The sequence below is a fragment of the Paramacrobiotus metropolitanus genome, unplaced genomic scaffold, assembly GCF_019649055.1.
Source record: "Paramacrobiotus metropolitanus isolate TYO unplaced genomic scaffold, Prichtersi_v1.0 Parri_scaffold0000105, whole genome shotgun sequence".
Classification (NCBI taxonomy): domain Eukaryota; kingdom Metazoa; phylum Tardigrada; class Eutardigrada; order Parachela; family Macrobiotidae; genus Paramacrobiotus; species Paramacrobiotus metropolitanus.
The window spans coordinates 311,252-335,778 of NW_026570325.1; the positions used below are offsets into that span (position 1 = coordinate 311,252).

The 24,527-nt window shown below is 44.6% G+C and overlaps 5 protein-coding genes and 1 long non-coding RNA gene across 8 annotated transcripts; 2 read left to right on the forward strand and 4 right to left on the reverse strand.

The window, feature by feature from the left end:
• Nucleotides 1-10,278: 10,278 nt before the first annotated feature.
• On the reverse strand, nucleotides 10,279-11,239 carry LOC129597472 (uncharacterized). Its single transcript, XM_055495039.1, has 2 exons — nucleotides 10,748-11,239; nucleotides 10,279-10,627 (listed from the first exon to the last, which is right to left on the reverse strand). Exons 1-2 carry the CDS (start codon nucleotides 10,937-10,939, stop codon nucleotides 10,424-10,426), a joined length of 396 nt encoding a protein of 131 aa, XP_055351014.1. The 5' UTR covers nucleotides 10,940-11,239; the 3' UTR covers nucleotides 10,279-10,423.
• A 233-nt stretch (nucleotides 11,240-11,472) lies between these two features.
• Nucleotides 11,473-12,869, forward strand: LOC129597473 (uncharacterized). The gene is made up of 3 exons (XR_008691567.1): nucleotides 11,473-11,703; nucleotides 11,844-11,989; nucleotides 12,462-12,869. It is a non-coding gene; the product is annotated as an uncharacterized LOC129597473 (long non-coding RNA).
• On the reverse strand, nucleotides 12,813-15,344 carry LOC129597469 (uncharacterized). Its single transcript, XM_055495033.1, has 3 exons — nucleotides 15,121-15,344; nucleotides 13,963-15,003; nucleotides 12,813-13,730 (listed from the first exon to the last, which is right to left on the reverse strand). Exons 2-3 carry the CDS (start codon nucleotides 14,849-14,851, stop codon nucleotides 13,372-13,374), a joined length of 1,248 nt encoding a protein of 415 aa, XP_055351008.1. The 5' UTR covers nucleotides 14,852-15,003; nucleotides 15,121-15,344; the 3' UTR covers nucleotides 12,813-13,371.
• A 323-nt stretch (nucleotides 15,345-15,667) lies between these two features.
• On the forward strand, nucleotides 15,668-17,981 carry LOC129597470 (uncharacterized). 3 transcript variants are annotated; one of them, XM_055495036.1, is made up of 4 exons: nucleotides 15,668-15,710; nucleotides 16,028-16,118; nucleotides 16,223-16,651; nucleotides 16,764-17,981. In XM_055495036.1, the coding sequence occupies exons 3-4, from the start codon at nucleotides 16,228-16,230 to the stop codon at nucleotides 17,405-17,407; spliced, it is 1,068 nt and encodes a 355-aa protein (XP_055351011.1). In that variant the 5' UTR covers nucleotides 15,668-15,710; nucleotides 16,028-16,118; nucleotides 16,223-16,227; the 3' UTR covers nucleotides 17,408-17,981. The 3 variants fall into 3 exon arrangements, with proteins under 3 accessions (XP_055351011.1, XP_055351010.1, XP_055351009.1); XM_055495035.1 differs by lacking the exon at nucleotides 15,668-15,710 and having other exon boundaries at nucleotides 15,730-16,152; XM_055495034.1 differs by lacking the exon at nucleotides 15,668-15,710 and having other exon boundaries at nucleotides 15,730-16,118.
• A 198-nt stretch (nucleotides 17,982-18,179) lies between these two features.
• Nucleotides 18,180-20,774, reverse strand: LOC129597467 (uncharacterized). Its single transcript, XM_055495030.1, has 3 exons — nucleotides 20,647-20,774; nucleotides 19,177-20,181; nucleotides 18,180-19,112 (listed from the first exon to the last, which is right to left on the reverse strand). The coding sequence occupies exons 1-3, from the start codon at nucleotides 20,663-20,665 to the stop codon at nucleotides 18,457-18,459; spliced, it is 1,680 nt and encodes a 559-aa protein (XP_055351005.1). The 5' UTR covers nucleotides 20,666-20,774; the 3' UTR covers nucleotides 18,180-18,456.
• Nucleotides 20,775-21,235: 461 nt separating this feature from the next.
• On the reverse strand, nucleotides 21,236-24,044 carry LOC129597492 (uncharacterized). Its single transcript, XM_055495064.1, has 3 exons — nucleotides 23,850-24,044; nucleotides 22,620-23,660; nucleotides 21,236-22,371 (listed from the first exon to the last, which is right to left on the reverse strand). The coding sequence occupies exons 1-3, from the start codon at nucleotides 23,857-23,859 to the stop codon at nucleotides 21,671-21,673; spliced, it is 1,752 nt and encodes a 583-aa protein (XP_055351039.1). The 5' UTR covers nucleotides 23,860-24,044; the 3' UTR covers nucleotides 21,236-21,670.
• Between the last annotated feature and the right edge of the window lie 483 nt (nucleotides 24,045-24,527).

Consider the following 24,527-nt stretch of genomic DNA (forward strand, 5'->3'; position numbering starts at 1 on the left):
GCAAACATATCGAAGAGCATTTCCATCGCCTCCACCCTAAGTGCATTAAGCTGAATGGCCTTCTGTTTGTCCGCATCCATGACCTTTCGCAGGTTAATATAACTGCTCCACGTCAAAGTCGCTGGCTCGAAACGGTGGTTGTAGGAGCAAGTGCAGATGTAGTGTTGTTTGGCATAACTGCACGTATGAGTAAGAAAATATTCCTTCCCGCCAAAATGTCACCTATTGAGAAACACATATTTATTATTCAGCACGCCATCCAGAGAACTAACTGATTTGTCGGTCAGAGAGGTAAACATTCATACTCGCTGTTAAGCACGTGTAAGGTCATACGCTTAAGTACATGCCGTCATGCATACCCTAACCGTCGATCCGGAGGCTTTTGCCCCGGAGTCTGTCGAAGCGACGAGAGACCTGTCGGAACTATATTTCCCTCATGTCTAGCTCGACGCGGACTAGTTAACGCTGATCCGCTGAAACAATTAGCGGCCGACCGGCCTGGAACCCGAGCTGACAACAGCCCGGCTTACGTTATTGGAGTTGGAGGAACATCTCCACATCGGCGGCATGCGATTAAGAGCTGAATGCCGAGTGGAAGCAGAACGAGAAGCCACCTAAGCAGAGAAACGGCCCGCCAATGACGAAGTGCGGCCTAAAACTGACCCGGCGGTTACACGGCTTCTCCGTTGAAAAGCTGCGACTCCAGTCGGCAGCCGTGGAAAATTACCCCCACCGACGCTAAGTTTAAAAACCTGATTTGCTCCGGACGTTAGGAGGTCATTAGAGCAAGGCGGACCGGAATCTGGCGATCCACCCGAAACTAAACCTATAATTTTCCAACCCGACCGTGAATTACATCGCTGGCATGGGGCGGTGCCACCAGACTGGCCCCTCGAATACGTTGGCCAACCTACTTGTGCTTCTCCGCTGCCGAAGTGCTTGGTCTGAATAGCTGATAAGAGAACGAAACGGACCACGGAAAGTGTGGGGAGGGCGCAGTCGAATCCAGCCACAGTTACACGGCAACCCACCATCTGGATCACTGAGGCGGGTTCGCACGTACAGTCATGAGATGTCGCCTCGCGGATAGGCAGCATGATCCGGACAGACCGGACGGAGTTACCTCGGATGAACCAGCTCGAAACGAGAGACCGCAGCGAAGGGATGAAACGCCGACAGATGTGGTGGCCCCGGCCGCTAGAGCGGATCCACTCGACGCATTTGACCAACCGGTATGGCACGTCAGGCAGTCTTAGACTAACAGTCCGTCATGGCGCCTCCCGGTCTTTCTGGTAGAGTGCTGCCGAGACCACTCTAACGTCGAATGCACCGACGAATGGTAGTTATCTTCCGCGCAGCCAGGATTTTGGATGCCGACAGTTGATGGCCCCGATGTACCAGCCGGCTTTCTTGGTAGATGAAGCGATCAATACAATGGGCAGCCGCGTCGCCTGCACGAGCCGGCACACCGCGAGCGGAAATCAAGGGGGCCATAGGCGGATGAGGCAAATGCTTTTTTGAGAAAAGATTCACAACGCCGCCGACGGTCGCGCTTTTCCGGTTGGCGGAATTCTACCGAAGCCGCTGACGGAAGCAGAGGAGCCAATAACCATGCCGATGGAGTCAGTTGGACCACCACAAAATATCCGTCCGAACTGGTTCACCGGCCGGACCCAGGTCGAACTGACCAACTGTATGTCGACATCCGCCTATCGGTATCCCAAAAAGTACGGCCTCGCGCGGAACCGACATGCCATGAAACAAATTGTCTCACCGATTAGAAAACAACCGGCTGTGTTTTTACCCGCCTCGGCGGTAAGGCGCTGGCATCGGTACCTGGACCCGACCGGGAATAACCCGAACGACCCGTCAAAGCAACTGGCCAGCGTGGTGACATGCGCGCCATCGTCGACACAAGGACCAGTGGGTCGGGCTGTGTCAACACCGCATTGCACATGTGTCAAGAATGTCAGTACATACAAGCTGGTTTTCATAAAAAGCAATACCGCAATAACATCTATGGGACAAAAAAATAAATATGCCAACCAGGAAAATCACTTTGGTTAACGTCACAACCACCTCCCCTCTACTGCAGTTGGTCCGCATTGGATGACGTAGATATGCAGAATTGGCATATTTCCCACCCAGGTTAAGCATATTAAAAAAACTACCACTAGAGTAGTTTATTTTTTAATGGGAAGTCTGAAAAAGTGACGTATTACTCGTACACGTAACGTCGGAACTGTACGGTCAGCTTGGAATCACCCCGGCAGTAATGTGACGGAGTCACGACATGCGTCATACCGTCAAGGTCAGTCAGCGGTCGATTACATCATGTGAAGTTACCCTTACGTCACTTCCTGTCATACCGCCGTCATCCTGCACCATTTTTTGTCACCACGGAAGCTCCACCCCCTCCTAGCCGTCCATTCTCATATATAAGGAGGCCTTTCGACTGCCAGTCAGTCAGTCCGTTCTTCAGCAGCAGCCTAGCTGCTTAGCTATAGAACAGTTGTAGTGGGCAAGCGTTTACGCAATAAAGGTCATGGTCACACAGGCGTTGCCTAGTCGTTCACCATAGGTGCACATAGGTACAGGTCATCGTTGACCTTTTCAGATAGGGCTCATAAGGTGCACTACGGGAGGACTCAGTTTTGCGACAATAACACGCCAAAAGGAAGCAGTGTGGCTTCGTAAAGTTCGGAACCGGGACAGCGTTGTGATGCCGTCGTACATGTGCGACTTGCTTCCTTTCAGGAAACAAGTGCGAGATACCATCTTCGCGTTACGGAGCACAATGATGTCGGCGCGCGACTGAGAATAGCAGTGGTGATTGCACTCCAAGACGCAGATCAACTGCGATTCTGAGTGTGGGGTCGTTAAGTGAGCTCCAGACAGAACTGAGAAGCTGCTAGGACTTCCCGCCAGCCCCCGCTTTCTGGACTGCTCACGCCTCGGAGGCTTCAGTTGACATGTCTGACTGGGCGGCCGCTAACACATCCGCTAACACTGAATCTCGGAAGACCGGTTAGTTTCACGCATTCTGCTGCTGTGCGGTTGCAGTGGTCGGGAGATCGGCGTTGTCACGACTTGAAGGTGGTGGTAATATCTTTGATATTGACCCACCGCTTAAAGCGCACAAAAGCAGCTGATTGTTGTCAACAGGATAACACAGGCACGCTTCTACCGCAGTTGCCAGGATAGACAGAACACCACACAGAGATCACAGAGGACATAACATTCTCGTGATAACAGTGCCACTGCATTACGCCACACTCATTTGCTGCCACTTTTCAATGGAGCCACCCCAGTAGGTTTCCGGGTCGAAATCAGCGATCCCTTAAGTCAGTTGAGTCTGCGAGTAAGCCAAAGCTAGAAAGGGCGGGAGACCAATCTTCTTACCGTGACTATGTAGACGCAATCGTCGCTTCCGGTTGCACATGGCGTCTCGGCCCCATGGATAGCTTTTACCAAAACCTTTAGAATATACTGGTGGAGGTCAATTACATTTTGGTAACCGCCAACCGGTGCGCGACGCGTAAAGGGGAAACGCGTAAAAAATGTGACGTAACAGCGCGTAAGCAAGGGAACAATCTGATTCGTAATCACAAAATCTGGGATTGGTTTTTCAGCTTACTTGTCCGCGTAAGCGTTGCGCTTCGACCTCGAAGCGCAACCATTACCCAAAACTACGAGTAACTCGTAACTATCCTACACAGATCAACAAAATCTATGTGTGTTTGGATCAAAAATAAATCCAACGAGCCAGAGTCACTTGCCAAAACTCCTAATTAATTTTTTTGACGTAATACCAGATTTAACACATTACAGCATTAAAAATGAGTTTTCCGGTTTCACTTCGGTGTTCAGTTTCTTTCTTGCCCCGGAAGCGTACTCGATTTACGTTTGGACGATAATTTTTTCGCTGAGTCATAACTAATTTTTTACGCGTCTCTCCATTACCCGACGCGCAACGGTTATCCAAATGTAATTGACTTCCACCACTACTATACGTATTAATCATGAACTCGAATGGCTTCGTTTTGCGCGTTTTGCCCGCTATCAACAATTCATCGTTTTATATTTAACAGACGTTGCAGGTACTTACATAAAGTGTACTTATATATTTCAACCTTAATGAGTTCCGTTCGCAAGGTTGCGGCAGAAAATACCCTATTACAATACAAATTAGGGGAAAGGGGACGCATAACCTATCCTATTCTGAACGTTTTGTGAGCAACCGGTGGATGTCAAGTCCCAAAACTTTTGCAACTAAAGCACGAATAAGGTAAAAGATTGCTTCCAATGCACAATTGCTCTTTACAAAAAATGCTAATTTTTGTAGTTTTATATACATATAACCAATGTGAACATCACCGACGCCATACGAACGCAAGCGTCATTTCCGGTCACGCAAGGCGGTCTCGGAATCCGGAGCAATGAGAAGCTGGACGTCCCGGCCCTTTTGGCCTCGGCTTATTCAGTGGATAAACTGACTAGCGAGATAGTGGATTTGGACCCGGAAGTGTAATGTTGCGACGCCTCAGAAGAGTGGCAGCGAACGACCGAAGCCAATTTTCCCCGACTTCCGAAACTCGAAAATTCCAGAAGACGTGGGATGAAACAGCCATCCGAGGCTCGGTGAAGACTTTACTGGCGGTAGCCCAGTTCGATATGTCAAGTGAAGCCCGCCTCCGAGGCGTGATACCAAACACAAAGGGGCATGGTTAGAAGCGCTCCATAAAAGCAAACTGCATAATAATTTAATTTATTGTGCTCGAGCCTATAGGCAATCCCTGATAAATATATTACTAGAAATACTAATGTACACATATGTACACATACACATATGTGCACACAAAGTACGCAGTAGAGGTACATATTACATACAAACGCACAAATTACAATGTACATAAAGAATTAGATCAACTTGAACGCTGAAAAGCCGCACAGGCATTATTAGGCAGATTATTAATGCCTGTTCAGTTTGATCAGGGTTTGAACTGAAAGACGTTTGCTCTCTGCAGCACTAATTCTAGCAAATAGGGAGAGAGGGAGATGAGAGGTCAATAAGGCTGGCGCCTTTCCCTTAAGTCAGCTAAGGATTCGTTAGGTCTCGCTCCTTTGTTCATCACACATTTCCATAGCTTGTTCAAGCATAAATAGGCGGTTGCTCAATGCAATCTTGACGTCTTCGGCTTATCTGATGCAGTGTACTTAATTAATCGCCTCTACTGCAAATCTGTTTTGCATTATCCGTGCGTTGCGAAGTGAACATCTGTCTAACAAAACACTGAGTGCATAAACTGAGCAATTTCCCAACTAGCCGCTTTAAGCAATCGCAAATTGCCGCTATATTTCTGAGGCGTTTAGAAGTAATCAGGGCAATTCAGTTGTCCGTTTGTAACCACGGTGTGTTACAGATTTTGTAAAAGTTTTAATTTGCAATCAAGATTCATTTGTTATCGTAAACGTCATGAATGCCACATCGCTGTATTTTCGCCAGTTATTTTCGGGTGGACGCGCCGTGAACTACGGCAACACGGTGCTGGTACAGCGCGACAATGGCCAGTGGTGGCTGGGATACGTCCAGGATATTGATGATGACCATTTCTTCGTCGACTTCGATGCCGCAACAATCAAAGCACAATGGATCCATTCAAGCTTTCTCTGGTCGCATCGTTTTCTCTTTAGTGAGGAATTCCGTCAAGGTTCCTCTGTGCACATAGCAGTGCGCGAACAAGATGGTGGGCCGATGGTTTTCAGAAAGGGTACCATAACCCAAGATAAAATTCATGTATTCTGCGTTGTACACCTGGATGACAAAAATCCTATCGAGACGGGAATGTCCTCCAAGAGCACCCACATCGTGCTTCGGAAGCATATTGCCGAAAATTTGCCGGTGCCCGGAGATGTTAAGTGTTTGTATGGACAAACTACCGGTTCCGTGTACAGGAAGCATGTCATCGGCTTTCCCCAAGCTCAACTGTTGCCGAATGTGGATTTCATTCCGATGTTCGTAGCCCGCACATGCCGGTTAACGCTTGGCCAAGGCGACGGAGATTGTGACGCGACCTGCCAGTTTGACGTATCCATTAGCGGGGAAGGGATAACATTCGACTGTAAAAGCCACCAGGAGACTGGTGGGACTTATTTGATTGAAGACGGTTGTCGACTGTTTGCGCGACTGGGATCCGATTCGGTCACATTCATCTGCTGCGAAATGCATATGGACGAACTCAAACGCAGCCTATTCTGGACCGACGATTCGCTGAAGAATGCCTGCGATAACTACCTCACGGCAAAGCTAACCGCAGAACCTAATACCATGGACACGATTGAGTGGCAAATGTCTCAAAGTGGTCAGTATAAAAGGGCTGAGTAAAGAGGCCGTAAATTTTTGCATTTTTTTAAAGTTATGTGATTCTTAATAACTGGGTATAATAATCCGCAGATGCGGAAGGAATTTCCATCAATAAACTTTCGTACCCCATCCTGGCATGGATACTCTCCTGTCTGGACGCGCATTCCCAGCTGCAGATGAGCAGGCAAGTTAATAAGTATGGTAGCAAGTAGCATACTTTTCCAGTTCTACTCTCTTATTTTTGTTCCCGTTCCGTGATAAGCCATCCCTGTACTCAAGGGATTTTGGCACCTAAAACTACATTAGATGCGTACGGCAAGTAAATTTATACGATGAGCAGGATGTGTTACTGAGTAATACTGACTTACTGTTTACTTCCCTTTAGAGTATGCGCCTTGTGGAGAGCCCTTGTCCACAGACACGTCGATAACCGGCACATTATTATCAATCTCTGTACAACGTGCGGAAAAGCGCCACAGGACCAGGACTCGTTGGGTGAATATCTTGAATATTCGACTTACAAGCTGGTAACAATGCTGCAGCATTTGGTACGGAAGCATACGCAAACGGTGGCGCTAACGGAAGACCGGCATCACGTTCATCATGGAAGTGACTTCAAAGTAAACATGTCAACGATCAAAGAAGTTTTAACAGCAATGGGCGTTCGTCTGCCGGCAATCATCGTCAAGAACGGCCGCGATGTCCCTGAATTTCCGTCTTTCCTGACCACCGGACGCAGTTCTCGCAACCCTACATGGTTGTCCGAATGGATGGTCGTTTGTCAGCACCTGATCCTGATTAACTTCACCGCGTCGGCAGCCATCGTCAGATCGGCGCTGGAAGTGCTGTTTCTCGCCCCTGGGTCGGGCTTCCTGCAGTCCGAGAAAGCGTTTAAGCGGAGGCTTTAACGAGCCGTGTCAGGCTAAACATTCCATTTGTGCGCTTTAACGCTAATGAAACGCCCGCCGAGCAGTGTCGAAACTTTTTGGCAGCTGCAAACGATCAATGTCCGGCCGTCAGTCTGCAAATTTACGAAAAAGTTGCGGCGATCCATACGCGTTGGGTGCAGACCCTGGATTATCCGGAAAACTGGGTTGGCATCCGCGGTTTTCTGCGACTGTAAGTAGTACTTGACACAGGATATCAAAATGCTAATTTGTCTCGCAACTTTTTTTCTGTAAGTCTTACTGGTTCCGTCCTTTTAGTTAAAAAAAAATTTCCGGTTGTAAACAGTTATCAATCTTCTGTTTCGTAATCCAGCTTCTGCTTTTGATGCTTTAATCTCTGATTTGCCAGGTTCAACTCGCTTCGCGGAGACGCTGATTTACAGCAATGGGGCACGATGGACCTCCGGCAGCTGAACATTGCATCGCTGAGCAACGTGACCTTTGCAGCCCTTGATGCATGCTTCAAAGACTGAAGCCTATGCTAATATTACATATATGTAGTATATACATACATACGTACATATGTAGTATATAGATATATATATCTATTCAATACACATGCGCAGATATCCTGATACTTGTACGCGCGATTTGTTTTTCGCCATTTTTATAACAACTTTGTCCAGTATTACAAGCAAGCCTCTCTTAATCTTTGGTCCCTCAACAAGCGTCCCAAAATGTCCCTTACTCTTTGGCTCCTGTTGTGAGGGTTAACCAGCCAATGGTCATCTGACCGCGGAGACCAATAGTTAAGTACTGAATTATTGGATTTGTGAAGCAGCTAACGTTTTCGTTGGTAACGCGAAATACTCACGGTTTTCTTTTTGTTCGAAACTATGAATGTGGCTTTTATTACACAATTTAATGTCTTGCAACTCTTGTTTATTGTTGAATCGAAATAAATGGTGATGTTAATATGTGTACTCGAACAGACACGGTAGTAAGCCAGTAAACTAAATGCAGATACAGTATGTTACGAGAGGAGACTGTACAGTGTATATATCGAGAAGAGAGAGTCATCCCGTTTTTCAAGTCGCCAATCGCCATTAATTTTTCTCGGATTTTGTATCATGATGGTTCCTTGCAGACTGCTGTTGTATGATTGAATGGCTTTAACAGGTGTTGGATCCACTTTCGTTGTTAGGAAAGTGCCCGATAGACATCGCTCTCATCATGTTTCCAAGTCTGTTGAAATACAGTTCAAGTGTACAATCATCATAATTGCACAGATTTAACGCGCAGATTTAGAAAATGCGAGATTTATCCTACTGCGATATTTAAATGCGAGATTTATCCTACTGCGATATATCCTACTGCGATCCTACTGCGATTTATCCTACTGCGATTTATGAACCAACTAAAGTTTCAAGACAACACTGGCGAGCTCCTGTGTCCAGTTGCTATGCACAAAAGCTGTCTTGAGAATTTTGAGAGTACTAGCCGACGCACATACTGGCGTACGATTTACTGTATATGCGAGTAAATATACTTAATAATTTATTATGTGTTCATCGCAACAACCAGTTCACCTTCACAACATTATGGATAGACGGCGTACATGTGAACGCCCTTTTAGGCCATCGGAATTACAGATATTTTACCATAGGAATTGGTCACAGATATGCTCGATTCTGGAATCTTTATTTAATACAAGGTAAGCCTCGCGCTCCGCGCTCGGCAAATGTGTATTGGAAAGGTTAGGCTCGAATTTATGGACTGCTACGAGGTACGACAGTAGTGTTAACGACAGTAGTCGTGGTTGCGGACAGTGGTGGTAGTTCGATCACTCACTCACCTACAGATTTTGCTTAGGGGGCAGTGGTGGTAGCTAGTTCACTCACTTACTGTATGAGCAATGAGCAAAAAGCAAAATCATGAGCAAAATCTGTAGGCTACAGATTTTGCTCATGATTCGTGGTATCTTGGTTACTTACTCACCTATAGATTTTGCTCACGAGACAGTGGTGATAGCCCGGTCCCTCACTCACCTACAGATTTTGCCCACGGGTGCGGTAGCTCGGTCACCTACTCACCTACAGATTTTGCTGACGGGACAGTGGTGGTAGCTAGTTCACTCACTTATCTAGAGTAGAGATTTTGCTCATGAGTTGTGGTAGCTTGGTCACTCACTCACCTACAGATTTTTCTCACTGGACAATCGTGGTAGTTCGGTCACTTTCTCACCTACAGATTTGCTCATAAGTCGTGGTAGCAGGTAGCTAGGTCACTCACTCACCTACAGATTTTGCTCACGGGACAGTCACTCACTCATTATTATGTTATCGCAAAAATCAAAATAATAGCGTACACTCGGCGTACAGAGCAAACTACATTAATGCATATTGTCCCAGATCCATGGTTACAGCTGTCCTTACTTCAAAATTAATGTCATTCTTACTTAAATTACAGAGCTCTACGCTATGTTGTTGTCAGGCTTAGCAAGTACTGTAAGCATTTAAGTAAAACAATACTTTGTCTGGATTATCCCTCAATCTCAGGAAGGCTATTTAAGATAAAAATCTCACCCGTCCCCCACGGTGGTTGACATTCTAAGTATGTTAAATGTAATGTGCCGTAAATTTTTTCCGCCCCTCACTTCTTGCTATGGTCCTTACGAAATTCCTGGATGACCTCTTATTCTAATGGAGAGTCAGGCTTTCCTATATACTTAAAACGACTAAGAGAGTTTTCAAACCTGGCACTTCTAAGGACAATTAAAATTCAGCGTAAATACCTATGGAAAATAAGAATCATTTCAAGACTATGCTGGACTTAAACCGACCACGCGTTGATTTATCCATAATAACCCACGAAATTACGCCTTTTGACGGTAAGATTGTATGAATATATAGATAAAAGAGAAATGTATAATTATGATTTTTTACAAAAGTTGTCCAGTCATATATTACACTGATCAGTTTTCGGTAAATAATACTAATTATAGGCACCAAAAATGAATAGGAATGATGTCATGCGTGATGTCATTTCAGTGACGATGTGGACTTATAGTGTTCGTATGTTATGAGCAAAGCGATGGCAGATATCAATACAAGTATACAGCTGACACTGCCTGACAATGAGCAAATTATTTTGTATAGCTGGACGAACAGAATCATTTGGCATTGTTCGTTGAGTTCTTTTCCGGTTTTCTCCTTCGAAACCAGTTTCTTATGAATGTCGGCAGAATCCTAAGCAATCGCTTGCGGAAGCTCTTGCGCTTTTTGGTGGGTTTGATTGGCTTTGTAAGCTGTGCTGTAGATCCCGCATTTACGTCGTCTTCGCTCTTCTCTTCAGTCCAGTCTTCTTCGGGAATCACCTACACAAACACTAAACTATTTAACCAAAACTAGGATGTGGCTTTGAGAACACTATCGTCACAAAACCATGCTTCCGATTTCCAGATAAAGGTAATTATTTCTATGAGTGAATTTCGTACCGACAACGAGGCGCGTAGTTGACGATCCACGACATCGCTTGGTCGCTTGGCTCGCTTCACATTGGCCCTCGTTGTCGGTGATGGAGTTGCTTCCGCGGCCGGCTTTTTCTGGCGCTTGCGAATAATTCTAACCGGCGGATTAATCCGGTAGAGATCGTAGCCTGACTTGATAATGGGTGTCATGAAGGCCATAATGCTAACGGACAACAAGGAATGTTCGTGGCAGTTTCGGCTCTATTATCGCCATAAGTTACCACGTTTACCGAGACTCAATTAGGGCAAAAGTCGAACACCTGAAAACATTGTCAAATGGAGAAATTAATGTAAAACTCATTGCAACAGCAATCACAACAAAAAGTTAGTAAACATGGCAAAATGCCTTCGGCATCAACTGATTAATTCAGTGTGAGCTGTGTGTACCGACAAACGGACCCTTTTAGTCATTAAAGTTTGCACCGGAAGTGATTCATTAAAGCAGTCTGCCTAGCTGTGTTTTGCAGTTGTATAGAAGAGAAAATTAATATGTGAGTGCACCGCACGAAGCATGTTGAATGCAGCGGCTGCAAAGCAGCCGAAAAGTGTTATAGTGAGTGTTTTAATGCGCCCATGACATCAGTGTGAATCACTACTCTAAGTATTTAAACCGGCTTCCATGAGCCAAAATCAGTTGGCACACGTACACTGTATGATCTGTAAGTTCCCCATAACGCGCCTTCACCGTGATTCTGCAAGAAAATTTGAAATGATCTCATCTTCAAGTCACCGTGACTTGTGATTTGTTACTGCACTTGAACTATTTCTTCATTAATGTCGCTCACACTTTTACGCGGCAATCACACGTACAATGGCGAAAAAATGTGCACAACAAAATTGCGAAGGCTCTCTTGTGCGTATTGCTAAATCACGACGTACGTTTATTTAAGCTCAACTTCTTTTTCGCTGTATGGACCTTTTTGGTAAGTTTTGAATTCTACGCTTTACTAGCAAACAACTGTAAATTATTCCGGTTTGTAAGAAGAAATAATTGTATCTGTGATTACGGACATTGCCGGTTTTCCATGCCAACTGAATTACGTATAAATTTCCCATTGCACAGCTTCCGATATGACGTCGAGAATACCCATCATTAAACCGGAGTACGATCTTTTTCGAACCAATATCGGTTCGAGACAATGCAGTGACTGCAATCGGCGTCCGCGTGTCCAACGCGATAGTTGTTCCAAAGCGGGATCAGCTTCCAAGGTACGTATACAGTCTGTCAGTGTAACTTTTTTGTAAAATATATCAAACTGAAAATACAGTTTCAACTTCCAGGCGGCGCCGTTTTCGATAATCCGTACTTTATGTAGAGAGTACATAAATCTGTACGAGAACGTGCTTTATTATCAGATAATTTTCAACGGTTTAACTATTACTTTTTCTTATAGTTATTCGTTATGCCGATACAACTTATACGAAATAAAAACTTTCAATATCAGCTGACTGGTCATTACCAAAATGAGTAACCGCCAGAATCCGAGTGTGTATCATTATCACGGAATATTTAAGCGCTGCACAAGGTAACGGAACTTGTACTGGAACTTGTGACGTTGTTTTTGGAACTTGTAACCGTAGTATGTAATCATTGTTGTTGAACACGAAGGAAACCAATAAAACATTACAAAACACAAAAAGGTAACGTATGAATTACTAAAACTAAATTGATATACTTCAGGTAGTTAACGACCACTTGGAGGGTGCATGCGGTAGCGACGTCACAATGGTCATCCCAAGCACGAAACGACAACTGCTTGGCAAGCCTGCAAAAAATTGCAGACGTTTCCGGATGGTACTTCCCAAGAATTTCCGACTGCCCGCTTGTATAAGACGCTGCTTACGCTGCAGAAAATTCTAGGTTTAAAAGAAGCCCAAAGCATGTAAAATGATGTAATGAATCTAGCTGCCACCGTGCGCAAAAATTTTGTAAAGTCTCGTCACTCTGCATTCATTGTGATTTTGATGGAATTGTTTTTCTTGTTTTTTTCTGCTTCAGATGCTCGTTAGGTGTAAATACTGCGTGTCTTTTCAATTTAGCACTTCTGAACAATAACACAGCGCGTACATTGCAGATTTTTTTGCGTATTACAAAACATTACTTCCGCCACGAACGTTGCACTTGGACACAGACAGCTACCAATCGTAAACGCGACGTGATAAAGTAAACTGGAAAATGCAACAGTAATCACCAAGATGATGAAAGATGGCAGTAATAAGACAATTTAAGTACTTTCGGACATTGTGCAAAAGACGTGAGCAATGAACACATAAATATTAGACGTAGTTTCTCCAGTAGTCCGCCACACCACTAGGTAGTTCTTCACCTTTGCGACTTGCGAGATAATGCGCACCTTCCGACTCAGTCATCTCCCATTTTTCCGTTGCCATTTTCTGAAGAAGCTCAGCGGCAGTTGCTCGTTCCCGCGGATCAAACTTAAAACAGGCCTCAATGAATTCCTGGGCTTTAGTCGGTATCCAGTCATAAAATTGAGGCAGCTTTCTGTTGGCGCTGTTGAGGTTATAGAGAATCGCCATTTCCAGCATCATCGGCTTATCTTTTAACCCAGTGTACAATGGTGGCGCACCGCTTAACAAATGCAGAAAACACATCCAAGACCCCAAATATCACATTTTCTTCCCACGTTGACATCTTCCGCGTAGGAATTCACGACTTCAGGAGCTGCAAACCGTCCATCGTGTCCTTGCCGAGCACTGACTGCATGCTGCTCAGTGCGGTCCGTTTCTAACTGTCGCATATACTGGAAACCTCCGATTTTGATGGTTCCCTTGAAACTGGATTCACTGAAGAGGATAACGCTGCTGTTGATGTTGCGGTGGACAATGCGGTGTCCATGGAGGTACTTAAGGCCTTGCAGTGCCTCCCGAGTCCACTTAACAATGATGTCCATAGGGAGTCGGTATTCAGCCGCATCTTTGAACGAACCTCCTGAAAAGTCATAATGTTGTTTTGCATCGGTAGTAAGTACTTATTTTCCTTAAAAATAAAATTAATAGCACAGAGTGTTATCGCAGCAGCGCAGTTACGGTTACGTCTATTAATAAATTTTTTTCGTTAATAAGTACAATTATTTATTCAGTTAATTGTGCCCGCCATCTGTAGCGTCTTTTGTTGGAAGTACGAGCTGGAGCCATTGCTTCCGACATCTGCTGTTGTTTACCTGCACAGTGCTCCGAAAAAACCTGTATTTCCATTGGCAAAGCAGAATCAGGGTGCTCGACAAACTGACAGCCAAAATGTTGCACAATGTTCTTATTTCCATCTGTAGCAACGCCCGCATCCTGTTGTAATGCCCGCATCCTGTAGACATTAGCCCATTCTTTCGTTTTAACGTCCGTACTGGCTTCCATAGCCAACGCTTCACCCATTTTTCCAAAAGCTTTTGTCCACAAATCACGCTGCTTCGACAGCGTTTGTTCTCCGGTGGCGTATATCCCAAAGCGCATGATATCAACCACCTGCGGTGGACGGTTACCGGGATTCCTGTACACGAGTTCGCCTATTTGATGCGTCAGCAACATATCCTCGCTCCTTAGATACGGATGCTTTTGCACTTTTGTCACCGTGAACATCTCTTTAAATGGCAACGTTTGCTGATAATAAATCGCATCCATTGCAAAAAGGTCATCTACGGATTTACTCAAATCCAAAAAAGGATGAAGACGCAGCTGCTCTAAACTCCACCGCTTAGCCGGATCCAACTCCGAGCAGTGACCTAAGAAGTCGTCGCAGGCACACGGTACCGGTCTGATTAGTTCGATCTTCGGACCTATCACAAGGTTTTTCTGTTGCCCCGCCCCCGCATAGAGTGCCTGTAGTTTTGGAAGCAGCGGCTGCTCCATTTTAAACACCTCGACTCCCGAAGCAAAGCGCTTGTGCCGCACGAGCTTCAGCGGCTGATCGATGTTTACGAACCAAATGGTCAAACATCCGAGCGCCCAGGAATCGGCTTTGCTGGTATTTCCCATGGAATTTGGTATCGCAGTTTCTGCAAAAGCTTCCGGGGGAATATATGCAACATTAAAAGAACCCTCTTTGATCCACTTCATCCATAACTTTTGCAGGTCAGCAACTAGGCCGAGCGTTATGTTATCTGCTGATTGGATGTTCTCCGGATAAATTCTTCCATGACCTTGCGGTGTTTGGATAACTGCGTTCACGACTGCGCAAAGATCGCGGCGCACGCTCTGTAATTCTTCATCTGCAGAAAAAGTGAAAAGAGTTCAGTATGCCGACTTGTTGAAATGGAAAAGTGATGGATTAAAACAGCGCAGTGTCTTTACACTGACAAGTTACAGAGAAAACGAAAATTATCTACCCGGTGACGTTGTGATGGATAGGCCAAGGATGTCCGGCGTACAAATATTCCTTTCGCGGTGGCTCGGCCTGTTCGTCGCAGGTGCCGCACGGAAAATTCCAGCTTACACCTGCGTTGTTTGGGTACTACATTAGGTCTGCTTCGTGTTTACATAACCACATACTGTATGTGCATCACAAGGCACGATATACCGGCATCGAAAAATAAGTACCTGCTGCTCTCAACTGGTTTCCTTATCAAAAGACAAACCGACAGTACAATGCACACAGACTATCATTAATTTCTGTCGACGTCGATAAGTGAAGAACGTTTAAACATTCCTACGTTGGTAAAGTACTTACTTCATTAACAGCAGGTGTTGTACAAGCCAAACAGTTGGTACTGCGTTGACAACATCGCCTCAGCAACCGGTATGTACATACATTGTACAACCAGTTGCTTATTTGTACGCTTTAAAGCTGTTGCGCTTCCCACGAGCCATATTAAAGCGCTTCGCGGTCATAGTCTCATAGAGCATGCGTTGTGTAAATTTGATCACAGTTAATTGCATATATAACTTTACCACAGGCTGCAGGCATATAACTATTTAGGTAGCGGAATTCGTCGTACTTACTGCATAACTGCATGTTGACTAACGTAGCGTTAGAAATGCTAACATATGACCGATTGCAACATTACTAGTCACAAGGCGAGCCGTTGCAATAGCTTTTCATGAAACGTGGAATGTACTTCAACCGATATCTAATTCCTCTGTGTCCGCTAGGAAATTTACAGTTTGAACACTCGCTGATCTCTTTTTTAGATAGTTCTGTACATTTGGCAGATATGCGCTATTATACAGCGCGTATTTTTCAGTCACAGTGCAGATGCATCCTCGTATAGTCAGCAATCTATTTTCGTATTATAGATATTCCAAAACTGTTGGGAAACCAAGGATTTAATTTTGGATTTACATTAACGATATTCAACCAACGGATCAAATTAAAGGATCGTTACTGGTAAAGTCGAACCTGAGTACCTCCGATATATAGTGTGCGTTCACGAGTAATTAATTATTTATTGAATTACGGCGAGAAACTATTGTCATTTGCACAAATTATAGAAAAAATGGGTGATGTATTACGGAGCCAACCTTCTTTGGATATTAAGCTAAAAAGCACAGAACTACAGTATTTGGAATTTAAGCGCTTTGACATAACCGTTAATGAAGATGAAACAAAAGAAAACGCCCCTAATTACGGTGATCAATCGGTCATACTTGTGGAGGAACCCGAGGAAGAACAGAAGAAGTCTATAACGCTTCGAGACAAACTCACACATTCAGAAGAAACGGCAAATCATATTCCGATGTCCGCCTCTATAGTTTCCGCCTTTGAGGGTAATAAGTGCCAAACTGAGTTAATCAAGCAGAAATACAAGCTTGCAGAAAAGCTTGCTGAAATTTCACCCGATACCAAGAACGTCATGAGGCATTTGCATCCAAAATGTCCCGAGAAAATTGAGGAGCTGATAATTTTTACCGAATATGAAGGTAACGAGTTTTCAAAATTTATGTTTTTCCCTAAGCGCTACGGTATTGCGGTGCGCAAAAGGCATACAATTTTCCATTACGGAATTTTCAAATAAAGCATGTTCTCTTTAAGGTGACCTTTTGCCTTTATCCGCTCTGATAACAACGCGGCAGTTTCGTGTATCGTTGGTTCCCCAATTTACGTGTCAGATTTTAGCCGGCTTGAGCGTGCTACACAAACACGGTATAATTCATAAGGATATCCGTTGTTCCAACATTTTGGTTCAAAAGCCGGTAAAGGAGGCGACATACACGCTGAAGATAGCACACTTTGAGAAAGCCTCATTTGACAGTAACAAATCCAGCCTTGGAGAACATGATATTTGTCCAGAAGGTTCATCGCAGTTTTCTTCACCGGAAATGCAGGAGTTGACTTTCGATATAAAAGATCAATGCAACCGTATCGGAACCGCAACGGATGTATACAGTCTTGGTTGCACCGTTATTGAAATGGTACAGCGCAGTCCACCACGCTGGATCTACTATAAAGATGGACGGATGATGCAATACAACTTTAAACCGGAACGCACTTTGACTGAGTTTGTTATTAATCTTCATACATTATCGATTAACCAAGCCGAACCTGATACCAGCGCTTTAGGAAGCCAAGGAGACGCTGTAAAATTCGTAAAGGCATGTATTGCCAGATTTCCCGACGAAAGATCTACGTGCGAGGAGCTGCAAAAGCATGCTTTTATTACCAAGCCGGAAATGTAATATCTGTGAAGGGAAACCCAAAGGGCGGGTCTCCGTTTCTAAAGCCAAACTGGTTGCAGTAATCATATCATAAACACCTCTCGAAGCGGCATCACGAACCGTTTTTATTGGCGTGGCCGTGGCATGCAGCAACTTCGTGCCATTAACAACCCTACCGAATCATGCTTCGCGTTGAAATTGAGACCATTCAAAGTCTGGCGGGAGGCCGCACACACCTGGGTTCCTACAAAAACCGGGGTACAAATTTTTCACATCGAATTTCGCATTGGGTTTTCTTGTTTCGACAAACGTTTGGTAAATCTTTTAACATTTTGTTCAATTTTATATTAGAATTAGAATTATTTAGAAGATATTCCTGAATTATTTATCCCATTTTCAAATTGTATGATTGTCCTTACCGTTTAGCGTACGTCGAAGACAAACGGCTATTCTGTAACCGTTTGATGCAAAGGTAGTGATGAAATTATGAATACTGTAGCTCTGTGATTCTGCCGGCTTCGGCTTCCAGTTGTTGATTGTACTATACTGCTGAGAATGATCGAATTAAAAAGCATTAATAACGCAGAAACCTGGTTGAAACCAGTTTCTGGGGAACCGTAAACAAAAACATAGCCTTGTGTTGTTAAATAATCAAGACGAAAAATGGTTTCTACGTAGTTGTTCGACAATCAAGACAAATTTGGCGCAGTAAGGTGATACTGTCCGTAACAGGAATGCTTTCCGTAACTGAATCGCTCCATGATTTTAAGTAAGACACTACTACATTTTCAGCCACTTTAGCGCGGGCCTGGAAGTTGTCGTAGTAAGTAGGCGTTTCTAATTTTTTTCTGAGACGGCCCTTCTACAAAAAGCATTTCTAATGAAGAAAAAGACGTTGTACAATCTGTAGAAGCGTAAACAATAAAGCGCATTTGGCATTCTCATTAACCACAGTTTTAGAAAAGCGCAGCTAAGAACAACCTGGTTATTGTTATTGTTACTATGTCCTAACAACAAACTGTTACTAGTCCCATGCTCTTAACGTTTCCAACAAAATATTCGAAAGAGCGTCAACGTCTCCAGTTTTCGGCAACGCCTTCCGGAAGAGGAATTCCGCCACGCGATGTCCGGTAAGCAGCATCATCGATATCAGTGCTCAATAATGCGTGTGTATCGAGGTCGGCAGCATACGGTCTCTGTGCCGGATTAAACACCAAGCACTTCATAATGAAGTTCCTTATATTAGATGGAATCCAGGCCGGTATTTCCGGCAAAGTTTTCACAGTTTTCAAGTGGTACAGTACGCCCACCTCCAACACGACAGGCTTGTCTTTGGCTCCTATATATAGCGGCGGATGACCGCTGACCAGATGCAGCGCAATACATCCCAGGCTCCAAGTATCACACTTGCGTCCGGTGTGCAAGTCGTCATCCTTTTCAGTGTCCATCATTTCCGGTGCGACAAATCGCCCATCCGATCCGGAACGCACGCTGATTTCGTTCTTTACGGAGGTAACACCTTCCAGTTGTCGCATTAAATGGAAACCGCCAATTTTTACTGCCCCTTTGAATGGATTCTCGCTGAAAAAGACTATGCTGCTGTTTAAGTTGCGATGAACGATGCCGTGTCCGTGAAGGTATTTGAGACCTTCCAGTACTTCCAAAATACATTTTACGACCATTTCGACTGGCAAATGATGCACAGCCGCATCTCCTAAATTCCCCCCTGAAAATAACACAAGGATTACGAAAATGGTTACGGTTTTTGACTAACGATCCATGTATTCTACCTGGACAATGTTCAGTGAATACTTGAAATTCCAATGGGTTTAGCTGGTTTGAGACAAACTGACACCCGAAATGATGCACCAAATTCTTCGTCCCTTTTTGCAGCGCCCGTATGGCGTAGTAATCAGCCCGCGCGTCTTTATTGTTTTCCATCGTCAACGCATCCAGGAGTTTGCCAAAAGCCTTAATCTTCAATCGGCGCTGTTCCTCAACCTCGTTTGCATCCCGACCGAACAGGATAAAACGCCAAATGTCAACATGGCTTGGTTGATGGCAAGCACCATCCGTCCACTGTATATCCCCTACCTGAACCGTCAGTGCTTGGTCGCTTGGCATAAACGGGTGCGGCCGTATGTTGGTAACCGTGAACATCCCTTCTATCGGCAACAGCTGCTGATAATGTGCGGCGTCCATGGCGAACAAGTCCGCCAGTGATCGGTTTAAATCGAGAAATGGCAGCTGCCGTAGTTGGGCCAAACTCCACCGCTTAGCCGGATCCGGTTCCAAGCAGTGCGCTAAGAATTCTTCACATGCGCACGGCACCTCCTTTAGCAGCTGCATTTCCGGACCGACCGCGAGACCGGACTGACCGGCATCTTTGTAAAATTCTTTGAGCTGCTCTATTGTACCATCATGACGAAGATATTCAGCACGGGAAAAACGGTTTTGCCGCTTAAGCGTTAACGCTTCATCGCAGTTGATCATTTGGATCGTCAGACATCCCAGCGCCCAACTGTCCACTTTGCTAAGATCCTCGGCTATCGTTGGCAGCGCTGCGATACCTTCCGGAGGAATATACGCCACGTTGGCGGAGCCTTCGCTGATCCATTTCATCCACAATTCTAACACGTCAGTACGATTGCCCAACACCGCCAAATCTGGATGATCCTCAAAAACGCCGGAGACGTTATCCCGGAAAATTCCTCCATGACATGGAAAAAATTTTTCCGCGGTATTTAAAACCGTCGACATGTAATGCCGAATGCGCTTCAGCTCTTGCTTTGCACCTGCGCCATAAAACATAGTTCGTGCCAGTAATTCAGTTGCTACAGGCCGTTGAGAAATTCAGATTGTTTTAGCTATGATATGATTACTATACGGGTTTGCGTGTGTGTCTGTGTAATAGAAACCGGGGCGAGAACTTCATAACATAACGCAACAAATCCTCTATCGTTCGAAAAATTCTTATAAAGAATTTTTTTAAAAATTCGTTTTTAGAAAAACATGTAAGTAGGCTTGAAAACTTTACAAAATTCTTCCGGAATGGATCTAAAGGCAACATCTCGAGAAAACGAACTGATGAACGAACTCCCATTTCCCGCACTCTGATGAGAGTTACCATTCTTTTTCCGCCACATTCCCATTCAATGTTTACTTCAAAGATATTATGCAGTTTTTTACAATGCAGACATATCGGTGCTTGTAGTAGTTTTCTTACCATAGTTTCCTACAATATCGATCCAACCACTTACTTGGATTTTGCTCCGACATTGTAATGTTCAACAACTTTTATGACGACCCAAACGTCTGCGTACAAATGCACGCGGTGAATACTGCGAGTGTTGCAAGTCTGCATACGTGTTTTAGCGCTCCATTATGCTCACACACATGCGTATACAATGAGGTATACAGTGTAATATAGTCTTGGCTCGCTTTTGCACATTTTCTAAGACAGACGCGATTCCTTATCAAAATCAAACAGTCTGTCCAATTACGAACTGATAGAAATTTCCGTCGACCGTGTGATTCATCGGCACCGGCAAAACGGCATAGAGCAAATAAATGCTACGGGTTGTTCAGTGGATGTGCCTATCTCGATATGCAGGTAAGCTATGACTTATGCATTGTTAACAATGATTTAACACAGTTTCCCGTTGGTGAGTAAAGCGTCCTTATCGGAGGTGGTTTTAGCGTCTACGTCATTTCCGGTGAGTGCCGATTCATTACTGTACGGTGAAAACAATTTACTAGTGCTATTAAAACTATTATGGTCATAATGTCCTTATGATCGAATCGAACGGTATATATATTGATAGCAATTAGCAATCAATAGTGACTGTAATCGCTATGTCGCTACATAAACGAAGAAGGAGGGCTTGATTTAGGCCATACAATGCGATCGCCTGATTCGTTTCCTATGGAACCTTCAATACATTTGTGAGTTACTCGACAGTAACTCACAAATGTTATTGAATGTTACACTATTCAAACTAATTCACTGCTACCAAAGCACTATGCGGCCAAGATGGCGAAGCACATCTGGTCGAAACCATTCAAAAAGGAATGTTGCGCCATGAGGGCAAAAAAATAAACAAAAAGCTCATTTGAAATAATTTACAGGATCCGCATTTTAGTCAGCAAAGGCTATAAAGTACGTGGCGAATGCTCGATAAATTGGAAATGCATCATTGATGGCGGTGGGAGATCGTAAAACTGGCACATCTTCAGTGCTGACGGGCATGTGCAAAACTGACAGTGCAACAAACGCCGCCATCGTCAGGGGTAGGTCCTCCAGTATTCCGCAACATCGTTGGGAAGTGGCTTACCTTCACGATTTGCGAGGTACTGGGCAGTATCCGGGCGAAATTGTCGAATTAAACCGAAGCTTCCGGTTTCTAATCTCTGAAGGAGCTCAGTAGCGCTTGGCCGTGCCTGCGGATTGAGTTGCAAACAGGTTTTAATAAATTCTTGGACGTTTGCCGGTATCCACTCGTCAATGCGAGGTAACGCTTTGTTGCTGTGCACGTGATATATTATCGCCATTTCAAACGTTATGGGCTTTCCTCTATCGCCAATGTACAGCGGCGGAGCACCGCTCACCAAATGCAGCACAACGCACCCAAAACTCCAAATATCGCACTTTCTTTCCAAGTTTACATTTGCAGTATAGAATTCCAAGGTTTCCGGAGCGGCAAACCGCCCATCCTGTCCTTGCTGGGCATTCATTTCGGTTCGGAAATTACGATCCATTTTTCTATTATTACGGCCTATATGTTGCCACATTATGTAATGAAAACCGCCGATCTTGATGGTCCCTTTAAAACCGGCGGCGCTAAAGAGAATATTGCCGCTGTTGATGTTGCGATGGACGATGCGGTGTCCGTACAGATACTGTAGACCTTGTAGCACCTCCCTTGTCCACTTAGCGATAATGTCGATGGGCAGTTTGTATTTAGCCGCTTCTTTCAATGAACCTCCTGAAGACGACAGCACGGTAATTTTATTTTTTCATACCCACCAATCTGGAAAAAGTTTTGCCGGATTACTTTATTTCGACAAACCTAAAGTACGGGCTTTATTGAGTCAGTGTATTTAAACCGCATTCACAGTAGTCCTCTAGCATAAATTTATTCTTAACTTGCGTTGGCATCCGTGTACTGATTCATGCATAATCTCAAATACGTGATTTAAAGACTCACTGCTTTAGATTTCTGACACGACGTACCTGCGCAATGTTCCGTAACAACTAGCATCTCTTTTGAGAAAACCCAGTTGCTGACCTCAACGCACTTACAGCCCAAGTTCTGTACAACATTTTTGCTTCCCTCTTGCAGTTCTCGAATCCTACAAATACTAGCCCATTCTTCTTTGTTGGCTTCCATAGTCAATGCATTAACTAATTGCTTCAAAGACGTCCACAAAACACGCTGCCTCTGCTGCTCTCTGTTGACATGGAATGCAAAGCGCCACATATCCGCTGCCCGCGGCTGACGATGTTCGTATACGAGTTCACCTTGCTGGTGTAGCACCGTGGCATAGGCGATCATTAGGACCGCGTGACCCCTAGATTCTTTCGGTTCTGAGGCCTCCTTAAAGGACAGTTGATGCTTAAAAAGCGCAGTATCGAGTGCAAAAAGCTCCTCCGTTGATTTGCTTGGGTCGAGAAAGGGATGAGCGCGCAGCTGTTGGAGACTCCACCGTTTCGCTGGGTCAACCGCCAAACAGCGACCCAAAAAGTCTTCGCAAACGGATGGTACCGGTCTAGCAAGCTTGAGTTTTGGCCCAAAAAATAGTTTTTTGTGCTGTCCCACATTCTTATACAATGCCTGCAGTCTCGGTAGCAGCGGTTGCTTCAAATCAAGCACGTGGGAAACATTTCGCATATGTCGGGAAAGTTCCAGTGGTTGTTCGTTGTCGATAAACCAAATGGTTAAGCATCCCAGAGCCCAGGAATCGACTTTGCTGGTGTCGCCGGTGGAAGCTGGTAACGCAGCAACACCTTCCGGTGGGATGAAAGCCACATTAGAAGAACTTGCGTTTATCCAATGTGTCCACAAATTCAACAAGGGCCGTGAGCTGCCGAGAACAGCTGACTGAAAATTTGGCAAAACTACGTTATCCGGAAATATTCCTCCATGACACCGCTTTGAATGGACTGCTGTGACCAAGACGGCGCGAATATCTCGGCGCGTGCTGTAGAAATCATCTTCCACGAAAATAGTCCAAGGATGGGCACGGATTTGGTCCTTGATCGTAGCATCCAACCCTAGCCGGATTTTTGTTACAGTTACTTTACTGCCTAAAATTTTATAGCCATTGAGCTCCTGGGCAAAACAAATCAGATTACTGGAAAAGCAAACGTACCGTATGTAGAATGTGCAGGAGTCTAATTGAATTATGCAGTAGTAGTAAAATTTTTGCAAAGGTTCGAATGACTAAAATGAGTCTAAGTTACCTTGAAACATTGTGATGCATTATTTGGAAAAGAGCGCTCGAAACAAAGAAATATCTTCGGACGTTGATGAATATTTGACCAAAGCGCCGAAACCGGATGAAAAATTCTAGCCTCTCTAAAATTTTCTTTTAATTCTAGTTTTGCTAAGATACGTTGGCTGCAACGCTCAAATATGTAGCTTTGCAGTTTGCTTTTGTAGAGCATATCACAGGCAAACCCGTGCCGGCACCGATAGCAACAACACTTAAGAACACAGAGTACTTCTTATCAAAGCAACCAACTAATGAAAGCCCACACACAGATTATTCTACTATGTTACCGTCATTCACGATAATAAGCAACAAACTATGTGGTAACCTACTACCTCGAACATTTCATACACTGGAGTACAAACTGTTGTTAGCAATGATAGGCGCTGAGAGCATCACACATGAACCGATATCGCTACCTATCGAGTAACCACTGCTTTTGTTTGCCAAACAAAATAATCGTTGCAAGCCATATTGTAGCGATAGTATTTGTACTACCGATAAGACCACCCAGTTATGAGTCATCATTCCACCGTGTTGTGAAATTTCTGTCCATTATCAGATGGCGCTGGCTAAGCGCGCATCGATCATCGACGGAGGAACAAAAGCAACCCGGATGTAGGCTTTAATGCCGAAATCTGACACACAC

What these genes read in the sequence shown, in the direction of transcription:
- LOC129597472 (XM_055495039.1), bottom strand. Translation starts at nt 10,939, where the DNA reads ATGGCCTTCATGACACCCATTATCAAGTCAGGCTACGATCTCTACCGG. An exon ending in AACTACGCGCCTCGTTGTCG is followed by an intron (nt 10,628 to 10,747) that starts GTACGAAATTCA and finishes GTGTTTGTGTAG; the next exon opens with GTGATTCCCGAAGAAGACTG.
- LOC129597469 (XM_055495033.1), bottom strand. Translation starts at nt 14,851, where the DNA reads ATGAAGTGGATCAAAGAGGGTTCTTTTAATGTTGCATATATTCCCCCG. An exon ending in TTTTTCGGAGCACTGTGCAG is followed by an intron (nt 13,731 to 13,962) that starts GTAAACAACAGC and finishes ATGACTTTTCAG; the next exon opens with GAGGTTCGTTCAAAGATGCG.
- LOC129597470 (XM_055495036.1), top strand. Translation starts at nt 16,228, where the DNA reads ATGGGTGATGTATTACGGAGCCAACCTTCTTTGGATATTAAGCTAAAA. An exon ending in AATTTTTACCGAATATGAAG is followed by an intron (nt 16,652 to 16,763) that starts GTAACGAGTTTT and finishes GTTCTCTTTAAG; the next exon opens with GTGACCTTTTGCCTTTATCC.
- LOC129597467 (XM_055495030.1), bottom strand. An exon ending in ATTCACTGAACATTGTCCAG is followed by an intron (nt 19,113 to 19,176) that starts GTAGAATACATG and finishes TGTTATTTTCAG; the next exon opens with GGGGGAATTTAGGAGATGCG.
- LOC129597492 (XM_055495064.1), bottom strand. An exon ending in TGTTACGGAACATTGCGCAG is followed by an intron (nt 22,372 to 22,619) that starts GTACGTCGTGTC and finishes TGTCGTCTTCAG; the next exon opens with GAGGTTCATTGAAAGAAGCG.